The 26135-nt window shown below is 50.4% G+C and overlaps 2 protein-coding genes across 2 annotated transcripts in view; one reads left to right on the top strand and one right to left on the bottom strand.

The window, feature by feature from the left end:
- Positions 1–26135, bottom strand: part of LOC119163924 (aldehyde dehydrogenase 1A1) — a 638180-nt gene that overhangs the window by 583974 nt on the left and 28071 nt on the right. The gene's annotated exons all lie outside the window — the stretch shown is intronic.
- Positions 22121–23861, top strand: LOC142768756 (uncharacterized). The gene is made up of 2 exons (XM_075870757.1): positions 22121–23636; positions 23776–23861. Exons 1-2 carry the CDS (start codon positions 22121–22123, stop codon positions 23853–23855), a joined length of 1596 nt encoding a protein of 531 aa, XP_075726872.1. The 3' UTR covers positions 23856–23861.

A 26135-nucleotide genomic window follows, 5' to 3' on the forward strand; every position in this document is an offset into this window, starting at 1 on the left:
TTTTTGTATGAATTTGTTCATACATAAGCGGCGAGGCTACATAAGCGGCGAGGCTTATACATTCATAACACTAGAAGAAGAAACAGCTGTTTAACATGCCCATATTGACTATTCGAGGCTGTACATCAAAATTCTGCACACCACAATCACTGTAATTTAGCTTTTGGATATCTCAAGCATATCAATTTTCTTTCAAACTAAGCCATTCATTTCTCAGAAAACGACGTTTGAAATATGCCTAATCGGGACTGGCTCCGACGTCCTCTTAATCTGGTGCATTTACTACCTTTCTATGCACTTAAAGGGGTGGTGCCACAAAATTTGTGACATGCGTGTTCTTTGCTGTAAGCGTTTCCTTCATCTCCAAGAAGCATGATCCACGCACCAAGATTTATGTATTTTCACTGAATAATTTGATATTGCTCCACTTATGTGGACCATTTTCGGTTTCGGCTTTGCGGCGCCGAGTTGGGCAGTGATGTCGATATATAGGTGGCTTGGCCACGTGATCACTCAAGGCTGTGACGCGCATCGTGCTGAATTTCGTCTGCTCTTACACACAGGTGCCACACAAGTGCCAGCAAAACAGAACGCCTTCGCAGGTTTCGATGCGTAGCACTTAGCCAAGAAGTGATCGAAACTCTGCGAATAATACAGCAACCGATGCATTGCTGGTACGTTGGTTACGCTCGTTCCGGAAATGGGGGAGGTCACCACGTCACTACAGACCTGGTGTGACGTCACGACAACTGCAGTTGCTTCTCCTATTCCGAAACGTCAGTGCTGCTGCACAAGCGATGGGCCTAGATCACGAGAGTGAGCATTCAACTACACATTTAGAAGTGAATTCAACTTCATTGTACATGTTTGTAGGGTCCGACACTTCGTGTGGAGGGTCCTTGTATACAGAGGAAATCCACTACAAGCTTGGGATAGCCTCGGAATTTGGTGGCACCACCCCTTTAATGCGCTATAACCGAGCTCTGTTCAGGATGTAGGTGGAACACACTCCAACATACGCTGCATAAAATTCTTTAATACTGTTGCATTTTTCCTGTAGAAAACAGCGTTTGTGTAATTAGAATTCCATATTATACATAGAGCTGAAGGTGTCGAGCTGTGAGGTAATAAAAAGTGTGAGATAAACAGATGACTTGATCCCTTTTGTTATCTGCTATGGCACTACCGTCACGAAAAACAGCAAAGTTGCGAGTATACAATAATTGGGGAAGAAACAAACTTAATCTACAGGTTGCGTGCGTCATACGGATGCACGCATAAAATGACGCGGCAGTCATCGGGTTTTGCCGCAACTATAGCGAGCGTTCTTCTTAGCACACTGATAGGCCACTGCGAATTCGGGCAGGTTCATCGCTGGCAGCATGCAGCGCTGCTTGTATTGCGCGGACTCGTGGTCCAGTGGCATGCAGCTGAGCAGGCAGGCGCGCTCAAAGAACACCATCCTCAGTCGCTGTTCGTAGAGTAGCGTCTCGAGGGGGGACATGGTCCGCTTGGCATATATATCGAGGCTCCTGAGTGCCGCGCTCACTCCCAGTTCCCAGACGAGGAGTTCTTGGATTTGGGTGTCGTTTCCAGTGGCCGGCTGAAGTCCACATGTCTGGCCGCTCTGGGCGGCAGCTCGCGAGTTCAGCAGGGAACGCCTGCCAGCTTCCCGGATCAATTCAAGCGCCATCAGAACTCCCAGAGTGGCGAAATTATGGAACTGTTCTTCACGGTACACGTAGAAGACCGGTGGGAAGAGCATGAAGAAGTGCACGCTGATAGACAGGTCATTGATATTGTACTTCGGTATCAAAGTGAACGGCTCCTTGTTGCTCACCAAGCTGTACTCGTCCATGATCTGGTGAAAACTGCGCTTGGTCTGAAAGGCTGACGTCTGCACCAAGTACTGCGGCATGTGATAGCCGATGGATAGCTGAGGGGCCCTGTAGACTGTGTCGTTTTCGATTTTGAAATCAATTAGGGGCCGAAGCTGCGTTTTGTTCAGAAGGGCACCAACTGCGAGCATACTCAAGCCGGTGACATTCCTTGCTCTGAGATCATTGACGAGGCCGTGTTTAATATCCTTGAACAGGTTTTCGAGGTATTTCACCATCACATGCAAGCCGGCCACGTCCATCATGAGTTTGGACCACTGGTTACGGAATGCGTCTCGAGATGCGTGCATGCAAACATGCAACTTGGAGTCTACGTAGGCGGCGTGTCTCTGGCGGTATTGCAGAATCTGGCCAACCGTGATGAGGTTGATGTACAGGGCCGTGATCTCGAAAGGACGCTCTAGGAGAACCCGCTGCAGCTCACCGTGACTGGTGACTTCGCGCACGTGCAAGACGCTAGCATTGTTGAGCGTCGCATTGACCGGGACATATCTGTTGATCTCTTTCAGCCAAGTGGAAGAGTCGACGCCCCTGACGATAACGTGAAGGTTTCGGCAAGACATCAGTTCTTCCGTAAGCTTTCCTCTTATCAGGTTTATGGCCAGTGCAAGGCGCTTTACTTGAGTCACGGCGTTAATTACGTCGCGAAACTCCGGCAACTCGTCAATTATTTCTCCAATCAGGGATTCGATGGCCCGACTGTCACCGCTGCTCAGCGAGAATAAAGTGATGAAACAACCGTCGACCGAAAGAAAGAGGCGCGCTTGGGTAGGTTGAAAATGGGAACGACCGACCCGAAGGCCCATTATGGTTGGCAGACCGTATATTAAGTTGTGCTTTATTGTGGCCTGAACAATACGCGACAAGTTCCAGTCGCGGAGCACAAGAAAGTCTTTGCCCAATTCATAGCGAATAAGGGACATCCATTCTGACACGGTGTCGTTGAAGCTTGGATCTGCCAGGCACACCTTGATGAAAGCAACGAACATGTCCAGGTCATTTCGCATTTCGGGTGGCAAAGTGCTCTTTTCAATCCTATCGCTTATCATTCTGTAAGCGGTCTCGGCGACATCGCCCAACAATGGTTTGTTCTCGCGACCCACGGTCCAATCGTAGCAGACGTACCCGTAAAAGTCAACGCAAGGTTCTTTCGCCAGGTTGCTCTTGTTGGGCAATAACCAGAGCCCCAGGCGGTCGCACCACTCGTCTTGGCACGGGGTTACCTCGTCAGCTTGAACAACCACCTCACGGACGTACATCGGCCGTGCGACGAAGTACAGGATGACGACCGCCAGCACCAGGCAGATCAGGGTGGTGACGCGTTCGGTAGCAGCCCGACAATCCTCAAACCACAGGCTGGTGGCATTGGGAGCTGCGTGTCGCGAAGTTAATCGTTGTGGTTTTACGTCCTAAAACCGCGATATGATAATGAGGCACGCCGTAGTGTCGAGCTACGCAAATTATGGTGTTTTTGGTGTGCACTGGACTATTATTTCGCCTTCATCGAAATAAGAACGCCTCAGCGGAGACCGAACCAGCGTTGCAAAGGTTGCAATAAGCATCCGCAGCGGCGTCACTCACTTTCCAACTCTTGAAGACGAAAGTATACCTTACACTTTGTAGTTCATTCAACAATCGGGGACCAGACGTCATACAAAACATGACCAACGACAGACACGCAATAAATATCCTCGACGTCCACAATCGATTGCATTGCTCTCATTTCCTTAAACTGATATTGTACTATACCTCCGGGATCAGCCCCTCCATTGTCAATGTCATCTAATAACATAGCATAATGTCATCACAATAGTTCATAACTACAGACAGCTTGCACGTGAAGTCACGACGGTGGCGTAGCTAAAGGGTGGCACACCAGGTTCGTGCTCCCTCCCTCCGAACTTTCATTTGCCATGGCATACAGAACGCAGAGTGACCATTTACATGTCTGGCCCCTACTTCAGATCATCTTCGAACAACGTAAGATAGAGACGATGCGAAGATTACACGACTTCTGGATAAATTTTACCATGGGGATCAACATCGCACAAAATGACCTGGCGTAGAAATGAGACACGTCACAAGGGTTTGACTTGTTCACAATTAACGAGAAAATTAGAGCTAGTGATCCTAATGCAATATTTCGCGCCCACCACTAGTAAACTTCCAGCGTTCGCAAATTTCTAAATTTTGAGCTGCAAAATGTCTGCTTTTTCATAACTCCCGATAAGTTACACTAAAACCTAAACTGCAGTAAAACGCAAATGACACGCTCTTGACAAACAAATTAAAATGACACAAATGCGTACGACCCTATGTGAAGCCAGGTTGCGAACTCGTGAAGAACGACGTAACCATCATGTTTCGTGACGTACAGACGGAATCACACTTTCCGGCGGAGAGAATGGCTATGGACGCCGTTGTCCGCATGCATCTTCTGCCTCACCTTAGCTACAAGCTTTCATTCATGCTTAAATAGACCTTTTACGGGCGACTAGACTGCGCATGCGCAGCAGCAGTGACGTCACGTGCGCAATGTTTTGGGTGGTCACTGGGTGGCGACATTTGCAAATTATCACGAAAAAATACCTGGCCCCCGAGATTTTATGCTCAGAACTTCGTAGGCCACTGACCCCAAGTTTCGATTTCGGCGATCTTTACTGGAGGCGCTGTTTGGACTTGGACCTGAAAGATAGAGTGCCTGGGTGTCCTCCTCGCCCGCCAAGGAGGGGACATCCAGGCACTTTACTGTAAAAAGTCCATTGCAGCTCGCGTACCTGGCAGGCAGTATGACTAGGTCGGACCGAGTGCGCGTGCCACTCCTCTAGTCCGGACGTGATCGGACATCATTGGGCGTCTGCCCTTGCATATCTCTGCAGAAAACGACAGCTGAAACGGCCAGCTAGACATGTGCATTTCCCTCTGTACACAACGGTGACGGGAGAGTCGAGTCAGCTGAATGTTGGGACAGAATAAGTGCAGAATGAGATTGCGCGAAAGACGTACCCCTGGTTGTTTTGGTGCTTCCTTGAGAAGTGTCGTTCACTTCGAGCGAAGTCAGAAGTTGTTCCGGCGCTATCTTTACACTTTTTGCCTGCTTTTCACTATCCGGGGATTCGTTCGTCATCCTTTTGCCTTCGTTCGCCACGGGAGGTTTGTGGACATTGTTCACCGCTTCACCTTTGGGAACCAATTGGTCCGTGTTCTCGACGATCTGTTTTTCCACAGTCAAAGCTTTCGCTGCCGTGCCGGCTGGCCATAAGCCAGTGTGCGAACTTTTCTGCGCTGTTGTGCTTTTGGAGCATTTCTGAACCGCCGTGCCGTCATTGTCAGGGCGCGCCTTATCTGAGCCCTGTTGAGACTTCCGCTTTCCCTCTTGCGTTACGGTAACCGGTCGTCCACCATAATTTGTAACTGCTGCTCCTTTCGCATTATCTGCTGCTCTTGGTTCTTCTTTTAACTTATTGATGGTTTCGCCAGCTGTTACATAACTACTCCTCTTCGAGCTCGTAGCAGCCGACTCTGCTGCGACGCCGTTGACGTTTTCAGGGGCCGCCTTCAGCTTTTTCGAACCAGCATCACTCATTTTATGCGACAAGGACAGCGGTTGCTTGTCTAACTCCACGATACTCGGTTTTGCAGCTTTCTGCTCGGGCGACGAAATCCTAGTGCCCCGCAAGCTGTCGTTCACTGACTCGTCGTGAAGAAGGTCAGGGTTGCAGCATGTTGTTCTGCGCTCTCCTCTTAACGATGGCAGCGAAGATGCTTCTGGGGCAACAAGCGGAGAACTAGCGGCTGTCACGTACGGGGTGTCCGTTGTGGAGCTCGGTGCGTGTTCTCCCGAGGTCTCGGCTATTTGCGCTCGCTCGTCGTTTGTTCCGTTTGATTTCTTCAAATATGGGCTTCTTGGGGCAGGGCGTGGTTTCGTAGAGGGAGATAGGCTGGGTCGAGTCAAGGGCTGGACGATTCCGTCGCATCGTTCAGCCGGCGTGGCTGCCGATCTTTCACTCACTGGACCGCATAATATACCTACAACATCTTTCACCATCGACTTTCTCAGAATTAAGGCGTGCCTCGGATGAGGATCCCCTTTTCGAGATAGTTCTGTGCAGTGTGTCACCGTCGCCAGCAGCACCCTATCTTTCACCGAAGTCGCAATGAAATCCATCGGGTCATTTGTCTGCGGAGTCGTGTCCACAGGCGTAGCAGGTCTGGGTGAGATGTCTCTTCTCGGAACTGGTACTGGCGGCCCAGGGCCGGTGTCCTGGCGGCGACTCGTGCGCTGAGGCAGAGATGTGGTAGACTTTCGATGCTGGAACTCCTCTGGGCGTTTGATGTCCCGTACCGCACTTGAGGTGCCCTCCTGCGCGTTTCGGGTTGTGCTTTCATTTCTTCGGTCCATTTTACTCTGCTCATCAGTGTCCTCGCCACGTGATTTGACGCTACCTGTTCCGTTGCGGCGCCTTGATTGAGGTCTCTGAAAGTCATCCACGGCTTTGGAGATGTGTGAGCCTTTCAAACTTGGTTTTTCGTCCGAGGTCTCCGTGCTGCTGCTCCATGAGCTCGACTTTGTTACGGAACTCTCGGTGGCAGGGCTCCAATTTGTCTGTCCAACACTTTTCACTGTATTCCGCGCCACAGGGACTGCACTGGAGGCCTGCCGGGAGTGCTGGCCACTCTTTGGCGGTGGCTGTCTTTGGGTATTTCGTGGAGACGCGCGAGGAATATCCATCTGCACTACTGACCTGTTCTCATGAGGTTGAAAAAAGACAAAAGTCAGGGACCTTCTCGCAAGGCTTGCTTGGTCCTCGTATCGGACGTACAAAAGCTATGACTGACAACTAGGTCAAGAACAAGCAGTTCACGAGAGGACGTTTTTCTTCCTTGATTTTTTTTCCTCTTTGAAGCATGGCCCTTGTCCACTACAGGGGATCTCCCAAGAATCAACACTCAAAAGGAGCTGGGAAAATCAAAGTATTGCTCAAGAACCTTTAAAGGAACCCTGCGACACGTTTTCAAGTAACAATCAAATAGCTTCACTAAAAGAGTTTATTGCCTTACAAATCAACCACAAAAGCAACTTTTAGAGCGGAGTTACACCGATTGGCCGCCCGCCTTTTTTCACGACATGGCACATGCGCTCTTCCCCAAGCGGAGAAGTAGCGAAACACCACTGCATCTCGGAGACTCGTTTTGGCTGTTGTCCCGGTACCTTCCAGGGCCGCACAGGAAAAGGTCGATTGCCTTTGTTCGTCCAGACAATCACGTTGGAAGCTAAGCCGGATAAGATGGCAGGGGGGGGGGGAGCTATTGTCATCGTGACCTTCTTTTACAGCGAAAGCTGTTATGAGATCAAAACTCGGGTCACACGCAGCGCCGTAGTTGTCCACCACCGCCGGTGTCCGTAACCAGAATTGCAGACATAAGAAACCTTGTACCAAGGACACAGCGGGGCTCAAACCCGGGTCCGCTGCATTCCTGCCCAGTATTCTACCACTGAGCCACACCGTTTTTTTTTTTTTTTCTCTCTCTTTTGGGACTTGTTCGCAAACTTGCCTTAGGCAGGCTTGATGTCGGGAAAGCAATCACGTTAATGCAAAATATAAAGTGTGTTAGAACAGCAAAAGAACAACCACTCATCACATAATGCGAATAGCGTAACGAGTGGGTCGTCTAATGTCCCAACCCACTACAAAAGCTTGTTCTTGATCACCTATTACTGTGGCGTATACCCACTTCAGGCATAATTCCTCATCGTCATCAGCCACTGCGTGAACAATTGGCACGAATTTCCTTGCAAGTGTTTAGCGGATACCACGCTTCTAAGAAAAATGACGAAGGATAGCATAACGCATGTCAACCTACTGCCCAGAATTTATTATTATTATTATTATTATTGGGGGTACTCAGCAAATGCACTTGCAGCAGTTACCCAATGAGTGTTTAGAAAAGGCTCTGAAAGGCCGCTCTTCTAGCTTTTGCTGTGACTGTGCTGCACCTTCCACACAGGCCTAGGGTTTGTTTGTTTGTTTTTTTTTGGCAGGCAAGCTCTTTGACAAATCGCTGTTTGTTCAGCCTGCCACTTGTCCAGAGGTGATAATGAATTAGTCCAGAAAACGGGTATGTGCCACAGAAATGTATGTGGCCTATCAGAATGTTGTTATCGCGAAAAACAGCTCAATCCCACTACACACAACTTCAAAAAGAATCATCATCATTATCAGCCTGACTACGTCCACTGCAGGACAAAGGCCTCTCCCATGTTCCGCCACTTAACCTAGTCCTGTGCTTGCTGCTGCCAATTTATACCCACAAACTTCTTAATCTCATCTGCCCACCTAATCTTGTCTCCCCCTAACCTGCTTGCCTTCTCTGGGAATCCAGTAAGTTACCCTTAATGACCACCCTGTCATTAAGGAATAAAACAACAATTACACCCTGTCCTTTAAGGGCCATCCACACGAGGTCATGAAATGGCTGTGAAGCAACGGCGGCGAGCCGATGAACCGTTATTGAGGTTGGGGATTTTGATCAAGGATCCCACCCACTGCTATTTGTTGTTGAGGTGTTGGGACTTCGCTTTTACTGTCACCGAGGGACTCGGGAGGAACACGCCGAGAATGAAGAGACTGATGAGGAAAACTGTACAGAGGTTTATTCTACATTATATTCACAAGCGAGAATTTCTTGCCACTAGGCGAACATCTATACAAAGATCTCGTCGAAGGCCGCCCTCCCAGGAGCACACTGTTGCTTTTTGTCCTTTCGCATTCTCTGGAAGCCAGGCCTTGGGAAACGGGCAAAAGCATTTTCACCCGATCAGATCATCACTGTCCCGAGTCATTTTGCCGTTGTCACAAACGACTCCAATTTTCGGATTATCCGCGGTCCCCATCTTCCAAAGAGGGGCGCTTTTGTGTTCGGGGGACGACATCCAGCGACTAACGACCCAGCGTGGCGCCGGCTTGTCTTCCCTGCACCTGTACCGAAAGGGGCACCGGCGGTCCAAAAAAAGGAAAATTACCCCCACATGAGACGGGAGCACGTGTACGTTCCTGAAGAGGTTTGGACTGCATCGGAAAAGGCAGTTGACGTACAGCCAGCAACAAGTGAGGTCGTCGGAGTCGCAAGTCTCGCGTAGGCGGCGAGCATGGAGTGACCCGCGCAACGTATCGAGACGGCTGCAATTCCGGGCACCCTCGTCGTCTACCAAGCCGGCGAGACCTTCAGCGGCACCCGTCAACTCCCCTACGTGCACCAAGAGCTGGCCTGGTCCGTATGGAACTTTTTATCGTGACTTTTTTTTTTAAACCATTAATATGTTTTTAACCAGCCTTTTTTTTTTAAATATGTGTATTTGTGTGCGCTGCGTCGCACGTTAGAATTTCAAAAGCGCGACCGTAATCTTAATGTAATTTTTCTTATATCTCCCTTGATTCATGTCATCAGTGTGTTAACATGTCACGTATTTGTCTTTTGTTTTTACCTCTTGTAGTGTTCTTTTAGAGCGTAGTTTGTTTTATAGCCTTTCTTTCTCATCGCATATCAGTTTTCCTCCTTTGTTATTTTTTGTAATCTCCTGCCTTTGCCCCTGTTTTAATTAAATGCTTGTTTATGTGTAATCAAACTCCGTGTCTGCTCTATGAGTGCGTCGGTCAGGCCCACACATCACGACACGTGCAACCCCGCACGGGTCGACCAACCCGCAAATAAATTCGAAATGTGCCACTTCGAGGCCTTTCAGGCGTCGTAGGCCGAAGCGTAAAGTGGAAGCCTGCGAGTCTGCCGCACGTCGATGTTAGATCGGCGGGGCCTCACCGAAGTGCGTGACAGCCGGCACCGCCCCCAACACAAAGAGGTAGTGTTCCGCCTACACTGTCGCATCTGGGGAATCATGCAGCCAGCAAACGGGATGTAACGAGTCCGTCGTGTCGCTGCTCGGGCCGACCACCCACACTGTCGAACGGTGGTCGCAGGCCAGGCAACTTCATTAACACGTGCTGGGTCATCTGGCGTTGATTTGAGCGTCGGTGGCCTCTCAGCCAGAGACACACAGCATGGCAGTACGAGGTCCGTCTTCGGCGGAAACTCGCCGTCGGGGCCTCGGTGTATGAAGACGCCACGTGTCGCATTTCCGCGCCGGCACAAGCGACAGCAGTGCTGCGTGCACTAATTACAACCACGCACCTCTCAAAACCATGAAAAACAGCCAAAAGTCTTTGTGTTCCTTCTTATTGGCGGCTGCCCTTCTTACGTCTCGGCGCCCACGGCACGGGCAGGCTCGCCGATCACAACACGGTTTAAACGTAAAACGAGAGAGCGCGGTAAATGCAACGGCGGCTGCGAGAAGCGATGCAAGTCATGTCAGCGACGGCGTGTCTGTGGTCCACTCTGCGCTGAAAAACAACTTCGCGCCACTTATAGCATCGCAGCGACATAAAAAAAGACATCCTTGCCCCGAAAGCAAACTCTAGTATACCAGATTAGATTGTCCAGTTTCGTAGTTTCAAGCCTTGCGGGGATTCGGGGAAAGCTTCGCCAATAATAACAAGACGGCGTCAAAGGCTCATTTCGCAGCAATCGCAATGTCGGCGGCCACGGCGTCGATGGCTGTGAGCGATAAATCGGCGTTGTCTGTGACCGTGAAACGGAGAAAGATGTAAATAAATAATTGAAAAAACTCATCTCGAACGGGAAACGAACACGGGATTTTTGCTCGTTAAGCAGGTGTTCATACCCAGAGCTACACCCTTGCTCAAACTTGGTTCTGAGAGGGAAAAAAACGCATAGTAAAGAAGAGGAAGTACTCCGGAGCAGAGGCAGCAGCATCGAGAGTGCAGCAGAGGCTGGAGCTCTTGAACTGCAGCCGGTGCATTGCCTGACTAGCAACAACCTCTCCGCTCAATAACTTTAATGGGAAACATTTCTTAGCGTACTACAAGCACTTTTGGTATCTATCTATCTATTGTAATGGAGAGAGACAGACACAACACCCGTTCGTCAGGCAAGCTGTTCTATTCTGACTTCGTTCTTCTCTTCTTTTCTTTAGCTACCCGCGCGCCAAAGCGCCAGCGTCTTTCTTGGTCATGACACTCGGCCATGACTGCGCGCGCGCGGAGCTGGCGGCAAAGTTTCTGGTGGGCGGGCTTGGCTGCCTCGAGCTGGTCGCTATTTTGCACGCCACGATGTCCCTTGAAAAAGTGCTGTGGACTCAGGCGGCCGGCACTGGCTGCCCCGTTGCGGCCGACGCTCTCGGCCGCGATTTGGTCTCGGTATCTGCCAAAGGTAGATCGGGCGGTCGATATAGTGGCTGCATCTCGGAGGTCGGCCTTGGCCACGCTGAAACTGGGTGCCAGAGTCTTCCACAAGTCTATCTATCGGAAGGTCGAGACTGGCTGCATCGTTGTGGTCGGTCTTAGCTATGGAGAGACTCTCTGTGGGAAGCAGCTAAACATGCACCTGACAGCGCGCTTCGAACGGGCCGCAAAATCAGCAGCAGACGTTGAACTCCGGACGAGGGTAGCCGAAAGAGTATCCCAAAAGACGCGCTGGGTACCTTGGGCTCTACCGGCGCCATCATCGTAGGCGGTTCAAGCATAGGCGATGCTGGTGTCTCCACTTGCCCCAGTAAAGGTGATATCGGGGCTGGCTTCTCTAACTGAGCTGTATGAGGACCGGTATCAGCCTCTTCCACTGACATCATGGCATCGCGTACCGGCGCGGGTACTGAGAGCAGTAGCGGCGTGCCGCACCTGCATCTGACGTCATTCGTAGGACAGGCGGAGAAGCTTACTGCCGCGCGGCTGGAGGGCCCCGAGGAACCTTCGAGGTGCTGCTCCACTTCAGCTCGCTGTGCGAATCGGGTTGCGTCTGTGAAGGGCAATGCAGCACAGTCGAGATGATTCTCTGCGGCTGTTTCGTTGGAGCAACGCTCTTCAAGAGGTTCGACTTCGGTAGCGGCCTCTGGCCGCAGTGAACTTGCTTCGGGTATCGACAAAGTGTCTAACTTCTCGTCTGGTAAGCTGCAGCGCACAGCTGCAGCCTCGAGATGGAAAGCCTCTGGAGCTTACTCCTCGATACCGGCCAGGTTGGACGGGGTGGTGGTGGAAAGGTGGTAAGGACTACGACCGAAAGCAGCTATGAGCTTGCAGCTCGACTCCGCCCATGACTGCTGCTTCCAGCCTTCATACCTGTGCCACGCCGCTGCACCTTCCCGAAGAAGGTCTATGGCCACATACCATTTCTGATTTTCTGTCCAGGCCTCGCGCATTGCTATCGCGTTGATGGTTGCCACCCAACTGTCGGCGTCGTTCCGGACCCCGTGGAATTCCGGTAGTTCGCAGCCGGCTGATGATTGTAAGGTGGCAGGTGGCAACGCAGAGATCACCGACGCGAAGCAGTCGAGCTGGTGTGAGTGCTCGATGAGAGAAGACCGAAGCTGCCTGCGTTGCTCCGGTGTGCTTGCCTCAAGGTCGTATGAGGCAGCTACATCCAACGCTGCGTTAATGTCACACAATGCTGGCAACATTGCAGGAGCTCGCTCAGTGATCAACGCTGTCCAATAGTTTCGACGCGGATTAGCGCAATGGTACGCCGCAGGTCCGCGGTGCTGTCGGGCATTAAGCCCGAAGAGTCAGTGATCGTGGTCTTTGAGTAAGTAGCAATTGTAGTTGAGCAGGGAAGCCTGGACGGCGTTCCATGGCGGCTCGTTTGTTGAAAGAGTACCGCAACGGAATGTAGGCCATGGGAAACATGAGCGGCATTCCCAAGGGACAGGAGCCGGTGTGGATCCCTGCCATGAAACGGTGGCAGGGTTTCAATCAGGTCATGCCCTAGAACCACAGGGGAGGCCTGGACGCCGTCCACAGGTGGTCTGAAAGGTGGCTGAAGCGGCGGGTGGGACCCCATCGCTAAGGAAGCGCGAACGGCGTTCCTTGATGGAGAAGCCCGCACTGTCGATGAACCACGAAGACACGTACCGGTGGCTTCCCGCAGAGGGTTCACTTGTCGGCTTGCGCTGACGGCAGAATCCATAGCCAAGGACGCGTGGACAGCGTCTCTTGTGAAATGGTACCGGTAACGTGTACTGCAGCCGCCGAGGAGGCCTTGACGCCGTCCCCGAACGGTGGTGGCAGTGGCGGCAGGTGAACAGCTGCCAAGGAGACCTTGACGCCGTCCTCAAGGGGCGCTTATCGCAGCTGTCCTGGATGACGAAGCCGGGACGTAAGCCTTCTTCTTCGTCGACTGCGCCATTGTAATGGAGAGAGACAGACACAACACCCGTTCGTCGGGCAAGCTGTTCTATTCTGACTTGTTCTCTTCTTTTCTCTAGCTACCCGCGCGCCGAAGCGCAAGCGTCTTTCTTGGTCATGACACTATCTATATCTATCTATCTATCTAGCCGCTTACGTCTGGGTGCTCTCATGATCACCCTTAACTTGGCGTGAACCAAAATTAGTATAGAATGGGAAGATAGTTTGACGTTAAATTCACAATATCCCCGATATCCCGAAACATGCACCCCACGAATAATATGGGAAGAAGGCAGGCATGGGCGCGAGCCCTACACAGTACTGCCGCCACTATGGAGGATCATGTGGTCTTCGTAGATGCAGCGCAGTATGGTAACTCGGATCACTTTGTGTCGGTTGTCACCACACTTAGAGGCAACCATTCGTCGTCAGTAACTGTGTTACATGCAAACGCCGATAGTGCTGAACAGGTTGCGGAAGCACTAGCTCTCGCTACCACCAAGCACACAGTTATTTACACAGATTCACGAACAACCGCCCAAGCCTTCATGAGTGGTTCAGTATGCCAGGAAGCTGCTCGAGTCTTTTCTGCTGCTAGTTTTGCAGACAAAAAGTACATTATCTGGTCCCCGCACATGTTGCCCACCATGTCCATAGAACCATCCTTAATGCTAACGAGTTGGCGCACTCCCGGGCGCGAGGTCTAACATTCTAGGCGGGGGTGAACCACTCAGAGGCAAAGGACACGCTTTGGTAGATCCACTCCTAACTTTTCAAGAAATTTGCAAGCACCATCAATTGAAATGATGGAGTTTCCCCCTCCCCTATCCAACTTTAAACAGAGCTCAGTCTATTACGTTACGGCAACTACAAATTGAGGCATACGCTTCTCCCATTAGGTGCTCTAAATTATGGACGGTATACAGCCGGGCTGCCCTCGCTTTGATAACTCGCATTGCACCTTGCAACACATGCTGTGGCAATGTCCTGCCCTGCGCAAGAGCCCCAGGTCTCCCTCAACAAAGGAGAACTGGCGATCTCTTTTCTCAAGCAACGAGAAGGAAGACCAGCTACGGGCTATTCAGAGAGCCCATGACATGGCCGAGGAGATGCATATCCCCGTCCCATCGCGGGTGCGGCCCGCCGATGTCAGCCCTTAAGGGGGAGGGAGCGAGCGTCGCCACCAGATCAAATAAGGTTATTTGCCTGCCTGAACATTACGCGATGGTCAAGGCATGAATGCCACAATCCCGTCACGTACCTAGTGAAATAATTCCCGCCCGCCAGTGGCACATACCCACGGGTGAGTATGTGCCACTGGTGTGTGGGTATGTGCCACAGGTTATTGACTCTTATATCCCTGTCACACGTAGCAACTTAAGTGCACTTTGAGCGAGTACACTTAGCCGCGAGAGTCATTTGCGCGCTGTCACACCAGCAAGTTTAGTGTCACTCGCTGTAAAGTACGCTTGCCGGCAAGTGCGTTCCCCAACCTCACTTCACTGCGACGGCTGCGATGAAGTGTGTCACCTCGGTACCAGTGGCTTGAACAGAAAGACGCTGTTGCCTAAATAAGTGCTCATGATATATTTAAACCGTTGTTTTTTTTATAATTGATATTGTTATGTATAAAACAAGTCATAAAATACAACAAAAACCTTACTACTTTCACCATCGGGCTGTTTGTGGCAACGTCCACTAGGGGGATGCGGCAGTACATGCACAGTAATGGCTGCCTTCGTCGCTTTGTTTACTTCTAGGTACACTGGTACGTGGGTAGGTGAGTTGTTTTTTAGTCATTTCAGATGGCATGTGCCACAGGTGCTACTTCCAACGAAGACAACGTGGTTTGAAGATGGGACACATGCGCAAGAAATAATAAATATATGTTGTGCTACAAATCTGTCAATGACCACTGCCATCATTTTCAAAGTGATTTTGATTGATTTGTGGGGTTTAACGTCCCAAAATCACCATATGATTATGAGAGACGCCGTAGTGGAGGACTTCGGAAATTTCAACCACCTGGGGTTCTTTACCGTGCACCAAAATCCAAGTACACGGGCCTACAACATTTCCGCCTCCATCGGAAATGCAGCCGCCACAGCCGGGATTTGATCCCGCGACCTGCGGGTCAGCAGCCGAGTACCTTAGCCACTAGACCACCGTGTCGGGGCTCATTTTCAAAGTGCACTTCGCTTTCTCGTGTAGCAGCGAATCGCCAAAATGACACTTCGTGAGCGTAAGTACACTCGCTCAAAGTGCACTTATGTTGCCACGTGTGACAGGGGTATTAGTATCTACCCAGGAACGACAAGAACACACATATAAGCAATTTAGCCCGAGGGCGTTAAGAAAAAAAAGCCGCCCACATTTCCCCTCGGGGGGAACTCGAGTAAATGCGTCCCAGAGTGGGGAGGAGGAGTATCATGTGTATGTTGCGTTATTGGGTATGGTCTTGGAATGCTTAATTCTTATTTTGTCTTTATTATTCTTATTTACTGAATGAAGGAGAAGCGTTGCCTTGAACGAGTGGTGGGATGTTGGGTTGTGCCCCACTACTGGTTAAAGGTACTCTTGCTTCCATCACATCTACTCGATTCAGGCAAAGCCTCAAGTCATGCGAGAGCTAAGTGAAGGCGTCCTTGACTCATAGCTTGACTGAATTCCGAACGCGTGCTCCACTGCCTAAATACACACCGCCCGCGTTCGAAGGAGAGGAGTGGGGGGGGGGAGAGGTCCACACCCCCACTGCGCATGCTCAGCTTGCTGAACGCCCGGTGGTGTCTTATCCTTTCATGGCTCCTGTAGCGACAGTTTTGCGGGTGTCTGCCTGGGCCGGCAAAAGACGCGAGCAAACGGCGCGAGACGAGAGTATGCGCAGTGAGGATGTGGACGGTGCCGGTGCCGTAGTGCGACATCGTGCGATTAAGAAATGCTACGCAATTTAAACCTGACGTCGGAAGCGCTGACCCCCAAACGCAAAGAATAAATATCAGGGTCCTAGCAGGAATCAGCCTTCTACCCTGAACACCGCGCCGTGTGGACGGATGGTTGAATCCATCCGGCCGTGCCCTTTAGATCGGGCGGTGGCTCACGCCACCTAGCCATGAAATTCAGTACTATCACTGTGTGCTTAAGGATTGCATTTCACTCACACCTCGATTGTAGCCACCAATCAGTTAGCCTCATCCTGGTTATTTCTACCCGTTTAAAGTCTATTTTTCCTTCGGTGTTCCTAAAGACCAATGCTTTGAAAAATTCGACACCATTATCTTCGACTTTAGGGCAGAGCCCTTTACAGAACATTATCAAATGTGCCGCCGTTTCCTCCTCCTCGCGCACTACATACCGTGTCGGTGCCTTCGTGTTTTGCTCCGTATGTCTTGGTCCGCAATACTTTCATTCTAGCCTTGAAGAGCAAAGAACTACCCCGAGAATTATCGTAGATCTTTTTTTTCCTTGCAAGTTTCTGCTTATAAGTTCGGGCAGCGTAAAGTTACTGTATAAAGGTAGCATATACAGTAACTCTAGGCCAGCGCTCCGTGGAGCGCCTCTGCCGGGCGTTTTGTAAACTAACGCGCAAGCGCAATGACAGCAGTAGGCAGGGCCTTCGCCGCGTCATCTGCTAGAGCGTGGCCGCTCAACCGAATTGCGCCTGCTTTGCGGTGAAGCAAGCATCGCTCTTGTTATAGGCACACGCAAATCGAGATGTCGGCGCGGTTCTTGAAAAGAGAAGCGACTGTGCGTTTTCTGCAAACGATTCTACAAGTAGTTAGCCTCGCCCCTTAGATGAGCAAAACTTTCAAGCCGTGCTGTCACTGCCACAACTAAGTGATTCGGCGGAAGAGAAAGAATATTCCCACAGCTCACACGACTATTTTGATCAGCCCATAATTGGGCGCCACAAAATGCATCATAAAAATATAACTGGGTGTATTACGCCAGGTATTAGGTGTGAACGCTATAGCGATGCACCGGCTGCAATGCACTGTTATTGAAAAGAACTCGTAGAAGAGGGTATAACCATGACTTAGTCTCATCTGGTCAAGAAATAAAAAAAAGTTCTCGTTAAGCTTATCTGAAAGTAAAAATAAACTGTTGGGACGTTTGCAAATGCCTTTGAGTTAGCTCAACTGTTGTACTTAGATAATTATATTAGATTACTTAGAAGCGGGTGGCATCACCACGAGCCTCGATCACCGCCCTCATCCTATCCGCAAGAGACGTCGCATGTCTGAACGTTCGCCCTGGCTTCCTCCCAACAGTCTTCTACTGCTGACCACAGGTTGTTCGAAGACAAGCCATGCAGGCAGCAGGAGCACAACGCTACCTTCATGTTTCTTCATATGTCCTCAATCATGTTCATGTCTGGGGATTGTAGTGGCCATTCTAGCTCGGCAACTCCACGCTCTTGTAAGAAAGAGGAAGTAAACTTGGTTGTGTGTATACTAGTGAGCAGTTGTGTAGAAGGATGAAGTCTATCTGGAAACACTTTCCCGAAAAGGAATGGCAACGCTATATATCGTTTAGATCGGAGCAGTAGCTCTCAGCCGTGAAACAGCCACGCACCATGACGAGAGGATCGAGGCCACTCTTTGTGACTGCCCCCCAGACAGTCACTGAACTTCAGCCACTGGCGGCTACTCGATCTATGTATTGCGGCATATATCTGCAGGAAATTAACAAGTGTAGTTTATTAATGGACAACTATGGCTTTATGATGCTGCAACACATAAACGCGGAAATAGTAGCACGACAAGGTACCGACCGAGCCAATGATGGGCAATTTTTTTTTGTTACCTTGGGGACATCAGGCGCTGGGGTCATACACTCGTGGTAGCTACTCATATTTTTAATGTGTGATGGGAATGAAGCAAGAGACTACGAGGGCAAAATGAGGTTCCCATAAAGATAGAGACGGCGAGCTTTAGCAGACTAGGTCTGAGATGCCATAGCCACCGACCAGTTGGCCTGCGGGTCGTCTACAGCAACGTTACTAGATACCTCTTCTGTTTGCAAACTCCGCTGGGACGAGGCGGCGAAACGCGGCCCCTTTCGTTTCCCGCTCCCTAGGTGGCACTTCCGATGCCATTCGACCGAAGTTGCAACTAGAGGCAAAGCAATGCGGGCAAAAGCAATGCTACTTAACACTGAGCTTAGGAAGCTATGTGGAGCTCTAAAGGTGACGTTTGTTGACCTATCCGATACACTGGCAGGCGAAAAGCGACTAGCCCAGGACGGGATCCACTACCTGTCAGCTACAACACGCCAAGTCGCAACCCAGCTGGCTCTAGCGATACGCCCTTTTTTAGGACTACAGAGGCCTCGAAGGAGCAGAAACAAGTCCAACCGCACACCTCGGCGAAAGTCAGACCCATATGTCTCCTCGCCTACCCTGGAGACGCCAGCCATGCCCCCGCCATCGCAACCTCTTGGAATGGCAGCCGTGACTCACAATACGCCACACAGGAAGTTCAGAGACAACATCCAGGGCCTCCCCCACGCGATGTACTTGATGAACACTGCGCTTCTACCGACCCAAAGCGCACAACCATGCCCACAGAGGGCGAGCCCAGCTCCGCAGACATGGATACCACACGAGGGCACCACCCAGCACCGGTGCGCACCCAGACCTTTTCCACATGGTGGGGGACATTGTCCGCCAACAGATAGCTGTACAATGGCCGTAGCTGGTCAAACACGCTATGCTCCCAAACTTAACACAATGAAGAGACGTTGCCGCCGCCGCCGGGAAAAAAAGAGGCCAATGCGAATGTCGGCTTCCTCAATATTCATGGAGGGCGGAAACGTAGCAAATGGGAGGAGCTGTACCAGATGCTCGAAACCGAGAAGATGACACTATACGCAGTCGCGGAGACTCACCTCCTCGGGCTAGAGGAGCCACCGGTACGCCCAAATTGGCAATGGGCGGGTAACAACAGAGAGCCCGGCTCCCGCAAAGGAGGCGGAATAGGTGTCTTGTGGTGCAACGGCATAGAAAGCAACTGGAAGAAACTGGAGGGCTCCTGCTTGGGCATGCCAGTGCTTGTTGCAGTCCTATACTTCAGCGTTGATCCAGGGCAAAATTCTGAAAACAGATGCATCGCCCAATGTATCGCAGAAGACATTCAACGCTGGGGCTCCAACAGAGAGATCCTAATTATGAGAGACTTCAACGGACATGTCCAAAGTATTGATGGTTTCCAGGACCATAACGGTGCACCTATGCTGCAGCTAGCAGAAACGTTCTCCCTTGAAGTCACCAACCTCCGCCCCGACTGCATAGGTGAGACTACATGGAGCGCCAGAAATAGTCGATCTTGCATCGACTCTATCCTCACATCGCCTAATCTAGCGGCACACCTGACAAGAGTGCATGTGGATGAGAGTGGGCGCTGTAGTTTGGGTAGCGACCACAATCGCATCGCCCTGACATTCTCTACCTCTGTCCATCGGAATCGTCGGACACAATGCCGCAAGTCAGCTCGACGTTACCTACCGGCAACATCCTTTGAACAAGTGGCGGAGGACTTCGAAGAGAATGCCATACATGCGCAGCAAACCACATACGAGGAGTTCGTGGGAGAGCTTTTACCCACTATGTGTCACTATGAGAAGTGCGTACAATCCCGAGGAGGCGCCAGACCAAAGGCCTGGTGAGACCAGCAGGTGAAAACGGCACTTGAAGCGCGACGTAAGGCCAATAGAGCTCACTGACACGCAGTAAAGCGCCTCTCGATTGAGGAATGCCAACAGGCGTGGCAGGAGTTCTTGCGGAGCAAGAGAGACATGCAACAGATGGTCCAGAAGAAAATCGCGGAAAGCAATAAAAAACAACTGCGTGCAATTACAGAAGCTGGCAACAACGGATTCTGGACATATATTCATCGCTCAACCGCGAGGCCCCCATTCCAACTCTCCGAGACGCAACAGGTCAAGCTGTCACAGACCTTGCAGAACACCTGACAAGTCACATGCAGCGAATGTATGACAACCCGTCGCCAGAACAACAGGGAGTGTCGTACCAGCCTCGCGGAAAAGGATGTGAGATGGACAACGGCACCACGGCGGAGTGCGAATGGAAGGTGTCCCGTGTGGGAATCGACCGAGCCATGTCCAACATTGGAGCCCACAGCGCCAAAGTACTGGATGAAATTCCACCTGGGCTAGTGAAACGGCTTGGACAGAATGCAAGAGAGACCTTGGCGTCCGTCTTCACTGGCATTATTAATGGAGACCCCATCCCAGAAGACTGGCGCCGCGGCAAGGTGTGCCTGGTGCCCAAGAGCGGAGGCAACAGTGACCAACTGCACGATTATAGACCACTCACCGTCACCAGTGTGCTGTATAGACTTTTCACACAGGTCATCAAGAGATGGATGAGTGGGTGGGCGGAAACACAGGGACCACTTACTGAGCTTCAAAATGGCTTCCATCGGAATCGGCGAGGAGAGGACAATCTCTTTGTGCTCCTACAGAGCATCGAGATCGAGCGCAGGGAATCCCGCAAGCTAGTCGCCTGCTTTCTAGACGTGGCCAAGGCGTACGATAGCGTGCCACACGGGCACCTTCTTTCTCGGATGGAAGAACTCAATATGCCGCCTGTGTGGATCGAACTACTGCACCGACTCTACACTGGCAACACAGTTGAAACCACCTTTGGTGGAACCCGCACGTGCCCAGTAACAGTACAGCGGGGACTGAAACAAGGCTGCCCTCTTTCCCCGTTGCTGTATATGTTATATACAGCGGGTCTGGAACATGTCCTCCTGGATTCAGGTGTGGGGTTCAAGCTCAATGGGTCCTACGACGGCACCCCAACGACTTGGACAATCCCCGGCCTTGTTTTCGTGGATGACCTCTAGCTGCTGGCCGAAAATACGGCACAACTGCAGCATCTGGTCGAGACATCAGCCAACCACCTGGACACCCTAGGCCTGGCCTTCAATCCGAAGAAGTCAGCGGTGCTCCAGTTCTCTGGTGATTGTGCTGAGGCTGCTCTGGTACTACCAAATGGCGAGGAGCTTCCAAGACTGGAGGAATACCGCTATCTAGGCGTGTTACTGTCCACCTCAGACAAGCTCATAGCGGAGCATGAAACCCACTTGAGACAAGTGGCACAGCGAGCCAGCAGCATACTGCGTCGACAATGCCTGTGGGGCTGCAGCCGATACCACATGGTGCGCGACCTGAGGAAAGCCGCACATGTATACCTGGACTTACCTACGCTAACTCGGCCATATGTCTGTCAGCCCCAACACGGGATTGGCTGGAACGTGCGCAACGAAAGGTGAGCTGCATAGCCTTGGGATACCATGGCCGTGTCGGCTATCCAGGGGGATGTCGGATGGTCCACGTTCGAGGCCCGAAAGGCCGGCAGCAAAACCTCGTTCGAATGTCGGCTACGGACCATGAATGACAACAGGTGGGCACGCAGGCTCTTTCGGTATATTTACATCAAGGGCATCCGCACTCAATGGAGGTCCAGAGTGATGTTCTTGACGCGAAAATACGGCCTGCTCGACTATATCGAAACGGGACCCGAGCGAGAGACTGCAAAGGGCATTCGTGACCGTGTTCGTGAGGCAGATGGAGAAATGTGGCATTCAGCCATGCTCCCTAAGACTACCCTCAACATCTACCGGGAAAGCAAGAAAGATATTGCGACAGAGCCAGCGCTGTACTAGAGAGGCTGGAACTTTTTTCTAGTGTCGTGAGCGGGCGGTGCTCTCCGCGGGCGCAGTGAAATGTGCTCGGATCTGTCCGCCAGATGGCTCTGCAGCCCGCTGGCAAGTTTGTACGCGGCCAGGCCTGTCAGGCGCTGTAACGAGGTGTATGCGGTATATTTGTGCGTGTGCTGTGCTTGCACAGTTTCAAACTACTTCGTCCTGATGCTGTGTTGACTTGTGAAGGAGCTGCAAACATCATATATTGTCGGCGTTCACCTTTCTCGTCGGATGTGTGATCATGCCTGCCCGTAAGGGTAGCACGTGCTTTGTGCCACTCTGCAAGGGTAGATACAAGTCGTCAGAGGTAAAAGTGTCATTGTTTCGAGCTCCCACAGATCCTGTTCGTCTGCAGGAATGGTCGAGAAACATCAAACAAGACGACAAGGTACTTGACAATACATGTGTGGTGTGTTCCCGTCATTTTGATGAACGCTACATACAGAGAACATTCAAACATGTCATCAATGAAGAGGTTGTGGAGCTTGAACACGAACGGCCAGCGCTGACCGATGACGCTGTGCCGACCATATTCCCAGATGCACCTTTGTACTTCACAAAGCATGTTCCAAAAAGAAGGAAAGCGAGAGACCTCGCTAACCACTATGCCCCACCACCGAAGCGCATGGCTTTAGATGAAGGCATGCCCTACAGTGAACTCACCGAGAGTGTTGATGTACAATCAGCGTCGGAGACTTCAGCTCACCTGTTCAGCAATATTTCACGGCCGTCAGCTTTTTGCACCAAAATTGTGCTGACTAATGAGCCTGGGGAACTTTGCTTCGGATGGCACATTCGTGGGGAAAAATCCAGAGATGTGCTCGTTCACAAGCACGTCACATTCGCAGGGTGCTCGGAAACTACGCAGGAACAGGCTGAAACATCGCTCTGCCGAATATACTGCCGCAACGTCAAGGTTGATGAATTTTTCGTGGCCACTAAAAGTAATGCGCTCGCGGCGTTAGAGAAAGCTGACGCGCTGTTTCTGTGCCCTGGGTGTGGTATTGAGCCCATCAAGACCGGTCAGTGCACGAAGTTTGGTGAATCGTACTACTCGCACGCATGCTCGGTTACAACAGCAGAAGGGAAACAGTGTTTGCGTTGCAAGTACACCAGAAAGCTTATATCAAATCAGATGCGCAGACAGAAGCAGAATCCCAAACCGAAATTCCGGCAACGAGCTGCCAGGCAATCTGTTCAGCTGTTGCGAACCAGGAGAAAGCTCGCAAAAGCCCAAGAAACGGTAAAAAAACTGCGGCTTGTGAATCAGTCTGTGGCCGATACGGCTTTCAAGCAAAAAATTTGCGGACTGCCGCCAAAACAGCAGTTGGCTGTACAAACTTGTTTTAAAGCCGCGTCAAGAAAGTCGAACCGTGGCATGGCTTACGACAAGCTGTGGGTTCTGGAATGCATCCTGATGCGGATGAAGAGCCCGCAGCTATATGAACATATAAGGAAGCATGAAATCATGGTACTACCAAGCAAGACTTGTTTGGACAAGCACTTGCAGGGATTTAAAAGCACATTTGGTTTCAACCCCAAAGTGTTTTCAGCCCTGGAGCAAAAAACAAAGGATATGGATGAGTTCAGTCTCCATGGGGGCCTTGTTTTTGATGAACTGAAACTATCCGAGAATATTGCAGTGAAAGCGTGTGGAGAATCGAGTGGCTTTGTAGACCTTGGTAACTTCACTGAACCAGAAGACAAGACTTCTCTGAGCGACCACGGACTCATCATAATGTTCCAGCCTTTCCAAGGTGGGTGGTTTGTGTTAATTATACTCCATTAATGCCACGTGTGGCTTACAAAGAACAAGAATTTTTAATTTCGCATATGTGAAAAAAAGAGCCTTGATTTGTCCAAAACACTGCAATAATTGCTTCGTCTTTTTTACAGGCGGATGGACCCAAATACTTGGTGTGTTTTCTTCTAAAGGCAACGTGAAGGCCCCTCCTCATTTCAAAATTACTTCTTGAAGCGACGATACTTGCCGAAAAATCAGATCTTCGTGTTGATTATTGGACAAGCGACAGTGCGCCATGGAACAGAAGTCTTTGGAAGCTGCTTGGAATAAAGGGTAAGTCGCCTCATTCTGTACATCTTTGTAAAACAATGTTTTTCTTGCCTGCATTAGCTTAAATAATTTTCTTACTGGTTGCAGCGTCATCAGTGGAAATCATATGCAAGGCTCCCCATCCTGTTGATTCTTCAAGACACCTACACATGATTTCCGACTTTCCACACCTTGTTAAGTGCGTGCGGAATGCCTTTGTTTCCAAAGGATTACAGATCCCACAAAGCCACGTCCATGTCAGTCCTATCAAGGAGGCTTGGAAAAATGACAGAGAAGCCATCGCACTGAAAGTGATGCCACATATAACACAAGCACATGTCGAGCCAAATGCTTTTGAAAAAATGCGCGTAAACCTGGCATACCAGCTATTCAGCGAGGAGGTCCTGAAAGGACTCTTTTTCTACAAGAGTGATCTGCAGGAAAAGTTCCGTATAGTCAAGCCTACAGAGCACTTTGTAAGGCTTATGGAGAAGTTGATTTTCATCATGTCGTCGCGAACACCACTCAGAGGTCTTCGATCAGACTCAAAAAGTGCAGAGTTCTTGGAAGAGCTCATTATTTTTTTTAAGTGAATGGGAGGAGCATGCAGCAAAGCATGGTGTTGGTTTTCTGAGTGCAGGCACTGCCCTGGGACTTCGTGTAACACTGAAAAGTACGCTGTCTCTTTTGGATTATGCCACTTCCAAGCTTCAATATAAGTACTTGTTACTGCAAACCTCAGTCAGGACAAAGTAGAGAACGTCTTTGGGATTGTTCGTCAGTCATTCGGATGTAATGATCATCCGACTCCAGGACAGTTCTTGATCATTATTAATAACCTCAGCTTCTATAGCTTAGCAAGACCACCCAGGGGTGGAAATTCTCAGCCTGAGCTGATCAGTGCACTCTTGGAGCCGTCTGACGCATCTACACAAGAAGCTGGTAAAATGACAACTCTCGTGGACAGGCTTTTAGATGAAGGAAATTTAGCAGATGCCACAGATATGATGGAGAAGCACAGCTCCTTGCTTCATCACAAGGACTTTGTAGAAAAGAAGAGTGACAGCCGATTAATTTATTATGGAGCTGGTTACGTTTTACGCAAGACCATGAAGAAAATATCGTGTCTCGAGTGTGCATCATCACTATGCATTCTTCCTGTTCAGGCCACGTTGAATAGTAACACTTCACTAACTCAAGCATTTGATCATGGTGGCTTGCTTTATCCATCGAAACCACTTGAACACCTTGTGACAGAACTTGAGAACGCATTTACTGTTTTTTTCAGCCGCAACCAGCTGCATGCTGAGAGCATGACCTGTTTTCTTAGCTTTATCCAAGGCAATGAACTCAAGATGGTTGGCTGCCAAGTTCACGGCCGGGAAGTGACAGCAAACATCATAAAATTCTATGCTCTCACGAGGCTGCATTTTTTCGCCAAAGCCTCCAACAAATCTAGAAATTTGCAGAGGCAAAAGCAAAAGCTTCTGAAGATGAGGCGGTAGCAGTGAGTGTCGAGTCAAGTTCAGTGTTTCAGTTTCGTGTTGTGAAAAGTTATACAATAAACCGTAAAGATGTTGCATGTGCCGATTTCTGACCTACTGTGTTCTTTCAATATTACTTTGACGCTGTTAATGTGCTGTTTTCAGCAAAAACATGGGGGACTAATGGTACGCGGTTTGCAGACCAGGCGCCGTAACGTTTTGCCCAGTTTCACTTTAAGCTGTTTACTTAGGTTGTCGACAATGTGGGCGCTTGCGTAATTAGTGCCGCGGCAACGCCGAGGACGCTTTCATTTTGAGACACTATAAAAAAGGGTAGGTACAAGGCAGGATACCTATTTCGCGCAGCAAGATCGAGAACTTCAATCGCGGCCAACAAAGCTACAACGTACGCGGATTCAGCAAGCAACATTCGCGTACTTTTCAGCCGAAGCCAGCAGTCTTTTGAGCTAAATTCGCGTTGATGAAAAGGCCAAGGAGCCTGCCAAGAGTGAAATGAAGGAAAGAACGCTCATTTACCAAGGTGCAGAACGGCAGGATAGCGCGCGCAAGCGCCCGCGCTGAATGCGTGACAGCGAGCGGCAGCGCCACCTACCCACAGGATCGAGAAATGTTACACCAATACTCCGCCGCTCCGGACACTAGAAAAGCGTTCTAGCCTCTGTAGCTGTACGACAACAGCTGTGGTGGTGCCCTCCTCT

Source organism: Rhipicephalus microplus, chromosome 8, assembly GCF_043290135.1.
Source record: "Rhipicephalus microplus isolate Deutch F79 chromosome 8, USDA_Rmic, whole genome shotgun sequence".
NCBI classification, from domain to species: Eukaryota; Metazoa; Arthropoda; class Arachnida; order Ixodida; family Ixodidae; genus Rhipicephalus; species Rhipicephalus microplus.